The sequence below is a fragment of the Orussus abietinus genome, unplaced genomic scaffold (assembly GCF_000612105.2).
Source record: "Orussus abietinus isolate OABI.00-Male unplaced genomic scaffold, Oabi_2.0 scaffold289, whole genome shotgun sequence".
Taxonomy (NCBI): Eukaryota; Metazoa; Arthropoda; class Insecta; order Hymenoptera; family Orussidae; genus Orussus; species Orussus abietinus.
The window spans coordinates 92,757-107,287 of NW_019394466.1; the positions used below are offsets into that span (position 1 = coordinate 92,757).

The 14,531-nt window shown below is 40.5% G+C and overlaps 1 protein-coding gene across 1 annotated transcript in view; it reads left to right on the forward strand.

Moving 5' to 3' along the window:
• LOC105697775 (glypican-6) overlaps positions 1–3,070 on the forward strand; it is a 78,407-nt gene extending 75,337 nt beyond the window's left edge. Inside the window, exon 8 of the mRNA XM_023432469.1 lies at positions 846–3,070. Coding sequence (XP_023288237.1) covers positions 846–1,174 — 329 coding nt within the window. The 3' untranslated portion in view covers positions 1,175–3,070. The remainder of the gene's footprint in view (positions 1–845) is intronic.
• The last annotated feature ends 11,461 nt before the right edge of the window (positions 3,071–14,531 follow it).

The following is a 14,531-nucleotide window of genomic DNA, read 5'->3' on the forward strand; positions in this document are numbered from 1 at the left end:
TGAGTCGCGAATACTCGATAGGGCGCCACGTGGTAACCGTTAGAAATAGAGTATTGAGGGTCGCGTGCGAGGAGACCGATCGCATAAATGTGAAAAATAGGAAGGAAGCGGATGTTAATTCTTTCCCAAAAAGGGTTCGCTCACCAAGTTGAACAAACAGTTAAGAGCGAGACGGCAGCAGGGCGTCAGCGGGACTACACAGGATGGTAGAACAATTTTTGCTGGAGCACAAACAAATAGTGGTACCGGCGGCACTCAGAGTGTCTTTGACCATACCTTCCGAGGTCCGGCAGAACCACCGAATTACGGAAAACCGCATCCACCGATTCCGACGGCGACGCCGTACCGTTAGGCACTAAGCAATTAACGGCGCTTACGCCAGATGTCGTATAGGGTTTCGCTGCGCGGTTCTTAAATGATTTCATTTCACTCAAAGATCTGCCCACAAAGCGCTAGATGAGAGCACCTCTATAAAATACACCTACTCAACCCAGGCTCACGGAAGCGATCACCCGATGTGTGACATATAACACGGTAGTTTGTTGGTCAAAACGGAATGTTATGCACGGAACGCGGACTGACCATAACATATAATAGTTACTTACATCCAGTTAAACGACAAGGATGCCCCCTAGTGCCGCCAACCGATGCTTTAATAGAATAAACAATCTAATTCGGTACTCACCGTCACTGCTCCGTCCTGACTTGTGACGACAGAATTCTGCCCAGTCACAGTAGAAAATGTTTCCCAATAGAATATTTATGAAAATATAATAACCAGCATGTAGAAGGTCAATGCCGTAAATTTGCTAAATTTTTAAATTGTATTTAATGTTATTTTTCAGAGGAAACGTGGTACGGTTCTGGAAGTGGATCCGGTGAGGGAACCGACGAAGGTCCAATAACAGACGACGAGGACGGCTTCACCGAGGGTGGTTCGGGTTATAAACCAAATCATTCGATCCCGGAACAACCTAAACAGGTTCCACCGTCGGTCCACGAAGACACAATTCCACCAAGAGTGGACATAGAACCAAAGAACACCTCCGGGAACAAAACAATGGTTGACAGCGGTGCGCCAAGGCCGCAAATGTCGTTGACGAGGGCGTTAACAACTTATCTCTTCCCCATAGCGGTTATGTGGTTCGGTGGTTGTCTTACAGAATGGCTGTGATCTGGCAATTTCGTAATGTGTAATGTGTAAATATTTTCGAATACGTTCTATTCCTGATCTGACTGACAGCGTGGACCTCGTTGAATACATCCGAGGCGATCCAAAGCGAGTCTTCCCCATATAATGAAGGGAGGAAGGAATAATAGACTTCTATGAAGAACATTGTTAGTCTTTGAATATTTTGTAGAGTTGGCAGGGATGGAAGCCGTATATAGGACTGCTAATATAAAGATTTTCTAAAAAAAAAATCACGTGAGCGCTAGTATGGTGAGAATTGTAAAATAGTAGGGGTATGATGAAGTTACAAAATTGTGACTGAGGAAGAGTGAACTCCTAAGGTGGACAGTGTTCAAGCAGTAGGCTAAACACCTTCCTGCGGCGAGTACGTGGATAGGTACTTGTTCGATTTATCAATCGGAAAAAAATATTCGAATCGTGGGACTCTAGTTATATTTTCGGTAACCTATCAATTAGATTAAGGGTTTGCACATTTTTTTCTACTTCCTATTGTACACTAGTGGACACGAATGCCTCCCTTACGTGTATGATGCTACCAGTGTATAAAGAGAAGTCATTCATGCCCGTCATTGTGCAATAATGACATTTTCCTTACATGTTCGTGATTATTGTACGAATGTGTAATAATTAGAATTCGTAACGATTCAAAAAGTCGAACGGTGCCACATCGGTATATGTATTTTTTTCTACTAGATAATAGCAAATATTGGTGCAATGCTCCTTTTAGATTTATATGTAGTCACGTTTGCGATAATTACAAGACAGTGGTTGCCTCAAAGATTTCCAAAATAATGGCTCGATTTAAGAACCTGGGGGTAGTGGCTGCATTAGGAAACTACAAGAAGTGTGCTATCATTACTCGAACTGACGACACAATTGCAAGGTTCTATGGAAATATTTCTTTATTTATGTGAATGTAATGTTAGGATGTGCGTAATGAATGCGTAACTAGTAACTGGATAGGAAAACTAAAGAATTGAAGTTGTGGTCGTAGCTGTATCAACGAAAATCAGTAAAAAAGGAGTGATAGAAACAAGTTCTACCATGCCCTTCCTTGTACAACATGCTCTTCACTAGTATGTAAAGATTATGACAAGCAAGCATATAAATACTTGTGATTCCGAATATCCAATCCAAATGCAATGCAATTATTTGTACAAGAAAAAGGATAGCACAATTATTCATATAGCAAAAGGAACGAACAAAAGAAATATATAAAATTAAATAAGAGAGAAATGAGACACCCTGTACGAACGTTTAAGGAAAAGTAAGAATTTAAAGAATACTATTACAATATTGTTTTATTTAATTAAAAAGACTAAAAAAGGCATTTCATTTTTCTAAGTGTAATTATGCGGAAAGTATCGGACTACGTAAGGAATAAACGGAACAAGAGTAAACCGAATCTACTTAGTTTGGACATTTAACGTTTTTTTAATGTCAAGTCAGTGTAGTTCCTTTCTTCCATTAACTGTTTTCTCGAATATGCCCAGCATCCATATTCAGCTTGTTAAACTATAATCAACAGTTGAAGAACTGAAGAAAACCTTGTAGCGTCAAGAAATGATTCAGTCTCGATGCTGGGCAATTCTGGATTTCATTCTTGTTCTCGGAATGAACTCAATTTATTCCGACTCGTAATTTCGACTGCAATACTTTCCGAGGCTTCCTCCCGCCATATCTGCGTACCGTGCTTCTTTAGCAATTAGGTCCGACATGTCGATAAGTTAGGAGAAATGAGCTCCTGTGATAAGAGGTGAAGAAATCGCATGGCTTCAATTAAATGAACTGTTTCAGATAAATTCTGTGTCGGTTTGATCGACGAACAATTTGAGCCTGCGGTGAGAGACGTTTTACAAATCTAGTGAAATATNAAATTAATATAAAATTAATTGCATTTGAAGACTTTACTGAGAATGTGTAAGATGATCGGGGCCGTGACTGCGGAGTAACTTTCTTGTAATGTAATCTAACATCGGTAACCCAAAGGATCGGTTTTCTAATTTGAGTATGAAAAGTGGAATAATTATTATCCGAATAACATATGCCTTGAATGATTCTGAGTATAACCCTGGTTACACACATACCGGACAAAACTGTTCTGCATCGATTCTGATGGTGAGGTACGTGGATTAGCATTGTTTACACATATATATCCGGCAGACGTACATCAGAAACCCGACCAGTGGCTTCCTAAACATACCTACAGACAATCTGACGTTGGATATCGGATATCCGTGTCAAGTTGTAAAAACTCAAATGAGAACGTTCACATAATTCATTTGTGATCGGTCCGGCAGCAATGAATCATTGATACGAACTGAACTTAGTGCACATATGTAACAATCAAACCGGGCAAAACTCGGAGTACGTGAAATTTTCATAACAATCCCACCAAACACAGTAACGTAATATAATTATAACATAAAGTTTGTAATAATGAATGTAACATGTAAGTAAGATTCATGTTACAATTTCCTACGCAGCTGCAGAACAATATTAAAAAACAAACTACGTAACATATATCTAACGTGTCGGTAACATGTTATATGTCATATTAAAATTATATAACTCCAATTCTGACAAGCGTATAACAATGTTACCGAACAGTAATAATTCCAGATTATATAATATGAATGTATCTTTTGAATAACAATCGTTACACTTCATGTTATTCTAGCGTTATGTAACTATGAAGGCTCGCGCACATTATAGCCGGGGCGAGCCGCAGTGCACCGTGATATTCCGTCTATAATATGCGATGGTCCATATAAAATCTATGAAATCGATCCCGGGCGGATGTTTGAAATGCGATACGCTGCGATGCTCCCCGGCATAATGTGTGCAAGCCTTAAGGTGAAGTGAAGCACGCCGAGGAACCTCATCGACGTCGATAAAGAAGATTTTTCTAAATACCTACGTTACCGACGTTCGTTTTTATATTGACAGCTGGGTCGAATTATATTGGGTATTGTACCAAATGGCATACTCCACCTGTCGTTTTCATACAATAATTATAAAGAAATCGAAGTAAAACTCCAGAAATCCTCTGGATTCGTGCTTTCTGGGGCCCTAATTGACTGCAGAGGGACCCCCCGTGCCATCTGTGATTTCCAGGTCAATTAAATTTTCACTTTGAGACCTCGTATGCCCATCGTTTTAGCATAGAAACGCATACGATACTTTTTTTTTGCCTTTATCCCGTTCAAATGCGAGTTTATCGATTACCAGAGTATTCTAAATTGTCGTAAAATTGTCCTGACCCTTTAATTTCTCATATCAGAGCCTGCAATAATTGTATGTTGATCGAAATATGAGAGCTCGACGCCATTTCGGTTCTGGTCAGGGCCAAGTTAACAAATTTTTTCCAGAATCCAAATTTTGAATGTTTCAGGACAATTCTTCGATGATCACGAATCACGTGTCAATGTTGCGAACAGTTTGGTCCAATGCTCTAAAAAAAAAGTGTTGTATTCGAATTGACTGATTTGAGGGGGGTTTCACTTCACCTTAACAGTGTATTTGGTGGGACGGGATATTCGATGCCGGACGGTTTTGTCCGGCACGTGTAAAACCAGGGTAAGTGTTATCGTGTTCTACAATGGTAGTACAAGAAATGAATAATTTTCCAGATAACAGAATTACGATTCCAACAGTCGCATAGAAGATACACAAATACATATATTGTTTTTATTTATATAAAGACTTAACAATTAAATAGACAAACATAAGGCGTAATTGATCAATAAAATTCATGAATAACTATCTTCTGAACGCACCCATCCGAATTCAGAGGAATAAGATATTAGATTTGTACAAAACAAACGTGCGAAAATTGTAGAATATATATCCCTATGAAATGTAATTTCAAACGTAACTTGTTATTAATACATACTCGGATTGTAGAATCGGTTCTGAAGGGACAATTTACTACTGGTAGATATGGTTCGATGCGAAAGAACACAAGGTATTTTGATTTTGTGGTATTGCATTAATACAGTTCCTCAAAAAGTACCACGTTATTCCACTTTAACGCAATCAGATTGTTACCACGTTTGAAATCGCATTACGCCACTTTCGTTGCGGTATGATAATATTCATGTGTTCTCCGTGCTGCGCTTGTAGAGATACCGATGCTCAACAAAGAAATGTTAATCATTTTACGTAATGGTAATGTGCCGCAATGCACTCTAGGAAACACCCACACTCCATTATGGGACGTCTTTGTGCGCTTATAAACGCTGACAGTACTGAAAGAATTAAAAATTGATAACTTCTAGACATGGTTTACAATTTCTTTGTACAATTTAGAGACTGTTATCCAAAAGTGTTTGGAAATAGAATATGAAGAGTGTAAATGACTTTTTTTTGGTAAAATGTCTGCGAACAGAGACTTTCTATTGTGGCCTTTCTTGTGGAACTATAACCATTGTATATTAATGTACATGTACGCCGATTTCTACGTGATCATAAAGCAAATTAAAACTTGCTGTATAACACAATATTATGATTCACCACAGATTGGATTCAATCATGAAATTTTCTATCTCCGAACTAAAGAGTATATAGTAATTGTAGATCACGCCTACAACTACTGCTATTGATTTTAAATCTTTTTTGTTCTTGGTATAACATTTCGAGAAGTTATTCGCGGAAGCTTGCGTTTCGTTTACGGCGCTTAAGTAATATTTTGTATCTATAAAATATCATTTGTGAATCGCATTAATAACTTGTTATATTTTAACGCAAGTGTGGAACGACAACATTATTCATAATTAAAAAAAGAAAATGACATTATTTTAACAGTATTTCTCTTTCCTATGCTTTTGCTGAGAACCGAAAACAATAGATACAATAGAATACATCTTTGCCAATCAGGAATACACTAATTTAGTCTTTTTAATGCGTTTGTTTAATTTTTTAAGGATCCCGCGTTTAGATGAAACACATGTTAAGGGTGTGAAGTTTTACTAGTCCATAGGAAACTATAGTATCTAAGCAAAACGGTCAGAAAATCGTTTTTAAATTATAACGATAATGATTATATTCTGTAAAGCTGTATTCCAATCCGTGCCTCGAGTGATCTGTGTAAACTATTTTTTATTATTAATTCGAAAATTAATTTCATGTAATTCCTTGATCCCTTTCCCGGACCTATGTAGGTACTCCTATCTATTGTAATCAATATTCTATGTACGAATCGTTGAGTATTGTAAATTCAGTTTTTCTAACAATTTTTCTTTTTCATTATAACCTATTATAAAATTAGTCTGCCAATTTTCTCAAGAAAAATAATTTCCCGGAAAGAATAATTTTCCTTAATCAGTTTTTGTTTAGGGAAATATCTTATTCTCTTAAGTCTATTAAAGTAATTAATTTATTTAAAATTGCAGATACTGAATACCTATTACAATTCTGGTCAGTTGTATGGCATTCATAATGTAACGTTGCATATTTCTACGCAATGCTTTCTTGTTCAATAAGGGTTCATTTAAAACTCGCATAATTATTGGAAAGAGAGATAACATATTTGCCATATTCGAGTGTTATATGCAAGTTACGAAAATCTTTATTAATCTAACTTGTTTACTACATGCTACAAATAGGGTAAGGACTTAACCACAGGGTGCGACTAGTAAAACGCTAACACTCTCAATCCATATTCTAGTATCAAAGAGTTTATTAAATTAAACCAACTAAAAAAGCTTCCTGGTGTCACTAGATGCTTGCCGAGTACTAACCAACGGACTAAGTCGAGCGGCGCAGCAGCGCTCATCTTATCCACGCGGATGTGAGCTTTACATATTTTGCGACGCGATCGACTTTTGTCGACCTTTCTCTTTATGTTTTTCTACGTAAATTTTCATGAAAAATACAAAAAATGCTTGCGTTCTCTCTTTCTAAAATTACACTGCAAATTAGAAAACGTATATTCATGAACTTCCTACATCCACCTTGAGTAATTAGGGAACGTGCCGCCGCGATTACTTAACACCTTTAAAGATCGTAAGAAAATCTCTTCGGGGTCGTCCACGGCGTGTATGTCTTCCTTCATTATCCAAGAGTTGTCCTGGTCCAAACGAAATTCTCAAGTTGGAAACCGATAAACGGTTCTTCAGAGCAGTGGCTGCATTTTTGAATTCCTTATCCAACGAAATGTTGTTAATCTCACGACGTGATAGCCCTGTTTCGTCATTAAGTGGTTCAACGGGGACTTCTTGGCCCATTTTCAAGAATGGTAATCTGTTACAGGGGCTTGGCTAACTCTTGAGGAGCTGTTTTTATACGAGCGACGCGTGCAACGCCGTCGTGCCTTTAATAATTCGTGTCACGTGCCCCAGGGGCCAATCTAAACGTTTCTTGTTATCGCTGCTAACCAAGTCGATATCATCTTCCTTAATAGCGAAATAAGCGCGTTTAGACGTCGTGTGTCTCGTTTTAGCGGTCCCAAATACTCAGAGTAGAAACACATGTTCAACTTTCGACGTAAGCGTTATCAATACTTCAATCGTCGATCTAAGAACGTCTTCTCTAATTGGTCAAGATCAGGAACACTATCCCCGTGAATGTCCTTAAGAAACATTTCGGGAGTAACTTCCGCTAGTTTGTCATCATCGGAGAAATAGGTCAAGGGACGTGCATTGATAATAGTGTTACGAAGTTGCCTTATTTCCTCGCAATAAAGACGCGCATTAGATTAAATTATCGAAAGATAAATATCGAATTTGAAGCAACGATAGTGTCACCTAATTAACTCGGAAAAACAACAATGAGTGGAGCGGTCATTGAGGAATATTTTGGCTCTACCGCACGCCTTCTGCATCAAATTGCACTCTGGACCGAAATACGGGCCAGGTAATCCGTTCACATAGTGACTTCCTGATCACGTCCGATCAAGCCCCTAACAACAAAAATCACGGAACTTGGACCCTTTCCCCACGGACATGTCAATGATAAGATCCCGTACAAAAAATGGCCCGGAAAAGAGCACAAGGTTTGTCTGAGGTAGTCTGTCGACTACTCTTGTGCTAGACGTACCTCACAGTCGGTCAGTCCACAATCTGTGTGGTTGGCGTTCTCTGAAGAGCGGACCGTCCCGTCAGTAAACAGTTGTGCGTTTCGGTACTGCGACATCCACTAGCCAACAGTGAGAAGAACGACGGAGCTGCAAATTCCGGATCAGCGGGAGAATCTTAGGAGACTCCAACCCTAAGGCACGCCCTGGTTTGAAGGCGTTCACGTGTATCGCAACCGGTTAGGCGTAGGAGGGATCTCACCAGAAGTAAGGGCCCCTGCGAAGCTAAGATCCTCTTCAAAGAGCTCCGCTCATCCACTCTTTCACTTTTCATCACACTCTTTCGAAATCTACTCCAAATTATTAACTTGCAACAGAATTCGGTATTCAATTTCCGTTTACGACCGCCGAATTTTAACTCCTCATAATACCACAATTGCAAATCAGCAACTGCCCTTGCTGACAAGGAAACATTCCCAAGTGTCCGCCTCCGATCTTATTGAGTTTCATATATGTCGAAGAACACAAAAATCTAAGAGACACGTGTTTTTTTATATCTGCAATGGTCCACATTTAAGGGGTGAAACAACCCCCCAAAGTTTAGCGAAAAATCGGTTTTTTAAATATTTTTCGTAGGAGCAGTGGAGGGATTTCGACGAAACTTTGCATAAACGTATTCTGTATAAGGACGGTGACAACACAATATTGTTCAGCAATGTTGCACCCCCTCAAGGGGGTGAACTACCCTTCAGGTGACATTTTTTTGTAATATCCATTAAACAAGCACTCCTACTTAAGTTCCACTTACGCGATGTGATTGCTCGCAAAAAATTAAGAAATACGTGTTTTTTGCTTTTTGCCAATAAACATTTACACATCGGTTGTAAACAATGAATGTAGGTGGTATTAGGGTATATCCCGACTACCTTTATTGGGTTATATCGTGACCAATTCATCGTACATAAGTCGTGTCAACGTGGTAATTCTTCAAAATGTCATTGATTTTCATAACATGCAATTATTTATAAATAAATTAAAAAATAATTTCAGAGGCTAAAATTGTTTCGCAACGGATTCGACGATGCAGTCATCACCCGTTTCCAACTAGTAATACAATCTCCATGGTGAAACGATAAAATTGGATTTTCAATACCACCTACATTCATTGTTTACAACCGATATTTAAATTTTTATTGGCAAAAAGCAAAAAACACGTATTTCTTAATTTTTTGCGAGCAATCACATCGCGTAAGTGGAACTTAAATAGGAGTGCTTGTTTAATGAATATTACAAAAAAATATCACCTGAAGGGTAGTTCACCCCCTTGAGGGGGTGCAACATTGCTGAACAATATTGTGTTGTCACCGTCCTTATACAGAATACGTTTATACAAAGTTTCGTGGAAATCCCTCCACTGCTCCTACGAAAAATATTTAAAAAACCGATTTTTCGCTAAACTTTGGGGGGTTGTTTCACCCCTTAAACGTGGACCATTGCAGATATAAAGAAACACGTGTCTCTTAGATTTTTGTGTTCTTCAACATATATGAAACAATAAGATCGGAGGCGGACACTTGGGAATGTTTCCTTGTGAGTAAGGCAAAGCGCGCCTTGCAAATAACGATTTATGTTTGAATAAAATGATTTCGCTGCGACCGGACAGAGATACGGTATTGCACGTACTGCCTATCATTGAAATATGTTTACCACGTTACATAATGGTTTTTGAAAGAAAACTGAAAACATATAAACCCTTATTTTCCATTAGAATCATCGTCGTGAAATTTCTATTTCAGTCGGATGAACTGTCATCGAAAAAAAATTGTTTTCTTTCGCGAGGCTAATTCACCCCTTTAGAGGGATGCTCCTGTGTCGGACGGTACCGTTTATGGATCCTACCGACACGAAATATATTCGTACCGAGTTTCATATGAATCCGTCTAGTGTTTATATAAAAAGCACTACCTGCCCTTCAAAAATATTTATAGTGTCAAATAGTGGTTTTTAGGAAAAAACAGAAAACACGTAATCTCTTATTTAGCGCAAGCATTAACGGCATACAGTTTTTATTTCGATCGGATCATTTGTCGCCGAAAAGAAAAGAACAATATTCTTGATAAGGGTAGTTTACCCCCGTCGAAGGGATGCAACCGTGTAGGGTGGGATCGTTTCTGGATCCTCTTTACACGAGATATATTTATGCCAAGTTTTATTGAAATTCGTGGAGTGCTTCAATGAAAAAAAAGAAAAATCGATTTTTTCATCAAACTTTGAGGGGTTGTTTCACCTCCTAGATATCAAACTTAGCACGTAAAAAAATACGTGTTCGTTAGATTTTCGAGTTCTACAATATATATAAAAATTACTGAAATCGGAGTAGGACACTTGGGAATGTTCTCTTGTGAGCCGAATCCTTAAGTTGCTTTACTTGAGTGTTAGGTAGACACCATTTACGAAATAGTCGCGACCCGGTAAACCGAAAGGTAGCCATGGAATTCCATAAATTAGCATGCGATTTTGACATACGCTTGCGAAAGGAAGACTTTAGTCGGCCTGACTAAGATCGCGCCACCGACCCAAGTAGACCAGGTCGCGATCAACCGGGCCCAAGTGCATCCTGATGACGCTGTAAGACATCCTACACCCCTGCAATCACCGCCCTCGTCTAGATCATGGAACCCCCATGAATTAGAGCACCGTCCCAAATTCGCCGATAAAAACCAACAACCACTTTTGGAGTCGTTCAGTCAGGCGGTCAGTCAGATAGAAGAAAAGTCAGACTCACACCGAGTCTCACGGACCCATCATCGTCATCGACCACGAGCTTGGAGTCTTTGGTTCTCGGCTCTCAGTTCCTAGCGAGTCTAAGACCGAAACCATCGAACTCGGAGGGTCACTTGCACCCCGAGCTACAGTTGTGCTGCTCGGTACTCCGGCGATCCCAGAGCATCAAGCCAGGAAGGGACGGCGGCACTACTAAATCCGTTTGACGGGAGGCCCCGAGGAGACCTCCAAGCCTAGGGCACGTCACGGGCGGAACATGTTCACGCGAAGTCATCGGATTGATCGATCTAAGGAGGGCGTCACCGAATTTGGCCGCTGATTATGCCAGGTACAGGCCCTTTCGCAAGCTCGGGTCACCTTCATTTTTCCATCCTAACCTCATCTTTCATCGTAACTAAAAATACCCGAATTCCATGCCTAGCTCCTGAAAACCGGATAGATTAAGTCTTTTTGTATCTCCAAAACATTTCAATATCTTGCCTCGGGCTAGAATCACGCGAACCTCGCAAATTCTGAATGCAAGAAGCGCCATGTCAGCATATTAGACGTCCAGTGACCTACTGCCACCGACCGCCTTATCGCGTCACCCGAAGCTCCGCAGCGCGGAACGAAACCGAACCGTAAAAATTAGACACGAGCACCCTCGCGGACCCTCACGATTTGTAGAAATACCATCTGACAGAAGGCAAATATATTCATCCTCGTCAATTTATTGATAATCTCCATTTATTGAGCCCTCTTTAGCTCCACATTCCTGTAAATCCCACCAGAGGGTTTGGTCTAGCCGCTCGGGCCATCTCCTCACAATAATATATAATCGTTACGTGGATGTACAAGGTAAGACCTCTTTAGGCAAAACCTGAATATTTCCCCCGGCCTCGCATCCCCTCGACCGCCACGTAACAAACTGGTGACAGCGGTGGGATTCTCTCCTTTACCGACTGGTGGGACCCGCTGTATCTGAACACGGTACCTCCCATCATCCCTTTCGGAAAAGTCCTTAAAACAAACCTTCTAATACTTTAAACCTTCTCGCAGCTGTTCCTAAAATTTTCAATTTTTGCACCTTCATTGTCGAAAAGCTAATTCAACATAAAATCTCGTCTTACAAAAACCAACCCTTCCTCTAATAGGAGTTGAACCGACCTTTCCATGGTAACTTGTTACCAATCAGACCTAAACGGAACGATAAAGGGCAGTGGTTGAACAACTCCGAAAAAGACTCAGGTTGCTCAAGTCGAATCGACCTTCTCCTGGTGACTACGTTACCGATCGAGTTAAGGTTGAACGACTCGCGTACCTTATCTCTCTGGTGGAATAATAACTATTGAGCTAAGGAAAGATTTGTGGAATTCTTATCACCTAAATCAGGTGAGCACTAGAACATCTACTGCCCTGATCTTTGTCTGCACCCTTTTATTAAAACTAAATGCCTAAACGAGCAGGAAGGAAGCAGCCGGAATAATTAGCGAATAAAAAGAGGAAACCAGAAATGGTATTAAATACTCCTCCACAATCTCCCGAAACCCTTAATAAGGCTACACTTCAAAAGCGCCTTGGCCGACTGACTATCCATACCCAAATCCTAGCCGATATTCCCCCTAGCAACCAAATAACTCTCCCATCAACCCCGATAGGATTCCCAATTGAAATCCCTGTATTAGAAGTTCAGCCGTTAACAGCTGATTCTGCCCAAGCCATTCAAATTATTGACAAACTAGTAGAATCAGTGGCTGCCCAAATTCTTCCCAACCTTTCTGAACTCAAAATCGAAGTGATTGACCTACTCGATTAATAACTGAATTTCATATTTAATTTCATACCTCGAGAGACCGCGTAGAGCCTCCCATTCCTACCCAACGAGCAGTAGTCGTAATTTCGCTGCCGCTGCAGTTGCGACTTCGCACGATCTCCGACGCTTTCAATTTCCCGCATTACTCTCTAATTTAAGTAAGACCCCTACCTTTGCAAGGTCTTTAATTAAAATTCAAAATGAATCCTGACCCTGCGCTAGCCGACCTGTTGAACCTAACTCAACAACATGTTTTGGCGTCCGGAAAATCCTCGCGCATGTAATGCATACAGGGCGTGCTTCGGAATATCCCCGAATTTGACGGTGAGGAACCGCCCTTACCGATATTTGCACAAAAGGTCGAAAACGGACTAACCCTAATAGATCCCCAAGACGAACGCGCATATCTAACGGCAGTATTAACAAAATTAACCGGCCCTGCTCGTAACAGTACCGAGGGCCGAGATTTCGAAAGTGTTCGAGACTTTATCAATCATTTGAAAAATAGGTTTGCCCCCTCCAAAGACTTCGCTGTAATAGTAGGAGAAATAGGACGATTAAGAATGAGATATAACGATACTATCCAACAATATATGAATAGGGCCAGGAAACTATCTAAAAGAATCAAACTCGCCATCACAGACACCTACGGAAATAAATCTGCCGAAGTAAGCCCCCCGATCGAAAAATCCTTAGCCACCAACTTCATTCATGGGTTACCCAGAGTTATCACCCCCTACATAACCTCTTACCATCCTAATACCCTCGAAAAGGTACTTGACCTTCTCGAATTCGAGATAACAGAAAGGAATAGGAGAGATCAGTCAGAATCTCCAGGACGATACAATGACCGACGTGACGATTACGCAGACCGTTTTCTAAATTATGGAAGGCCCCATAGGAATTCTAGGTACGACCAATTTAATAGAAACAACCAGAGGTTCGTCTCATACCCTCAGATCCCTCCACCTCAGGTTAGATCCCGAGATCGAGACCCTGAAGAAACCGCACGCTATCACAGATCCTATAGCCCGCGACCGGACACTTGAGAAGCATTCGTCAGCACCACGAGCCCGCCATTACCTACATCGGTCCCGAAAGTAGGCCACGACAATGACCTCGCGCACACACTTGCAGAATTAACCACCCAATTAAAACTTTTACTCCCGGCGATCACACAACCCACCAACAGATCGGACCAATATTCGTACACCCGGTATGACCCCGGATGAAGGCCCAATATGAACCCTTCCAGGAGTCCTACTCCGGACCCGTGAGAACCTAGTCCCAAAAGATATTGTCCGGGATGCCGAAAACCCGAACACTACGGCACACGTGGCGCCCCCGCAGATTTTTGCAGACGATCATCATCACCTCGAGGAGTATTACGAAAAGGTACTCCTCCCCGCAGGTGCGTAAAGCTGGCACCCCCACCTTTACAAAATTCAAATTTCTTTGTCTTAACATTTTGTGCTCTTTATGTGCTAATTATGTGCTACATTCGCAAATTTTGTGCTAGCTCGGTTTTTGGAAAAAAATTCAATTTTTCTGTGGGGGTGCTGGGTACTAATAAAGCTAGCACCCCCACCATTAAAAAATGTGTTTAAATAATCAAAAATAGGTAAAAACTTATCAGCAAATTATGTGCTCTCCGAAAATCATATTCATAAATTAAAATTTCCACCCTTAAGTTCGAAAAACCACCCCCATTCAAAAATCCACAAGAGGTAACTACCCGATGGCGAGGA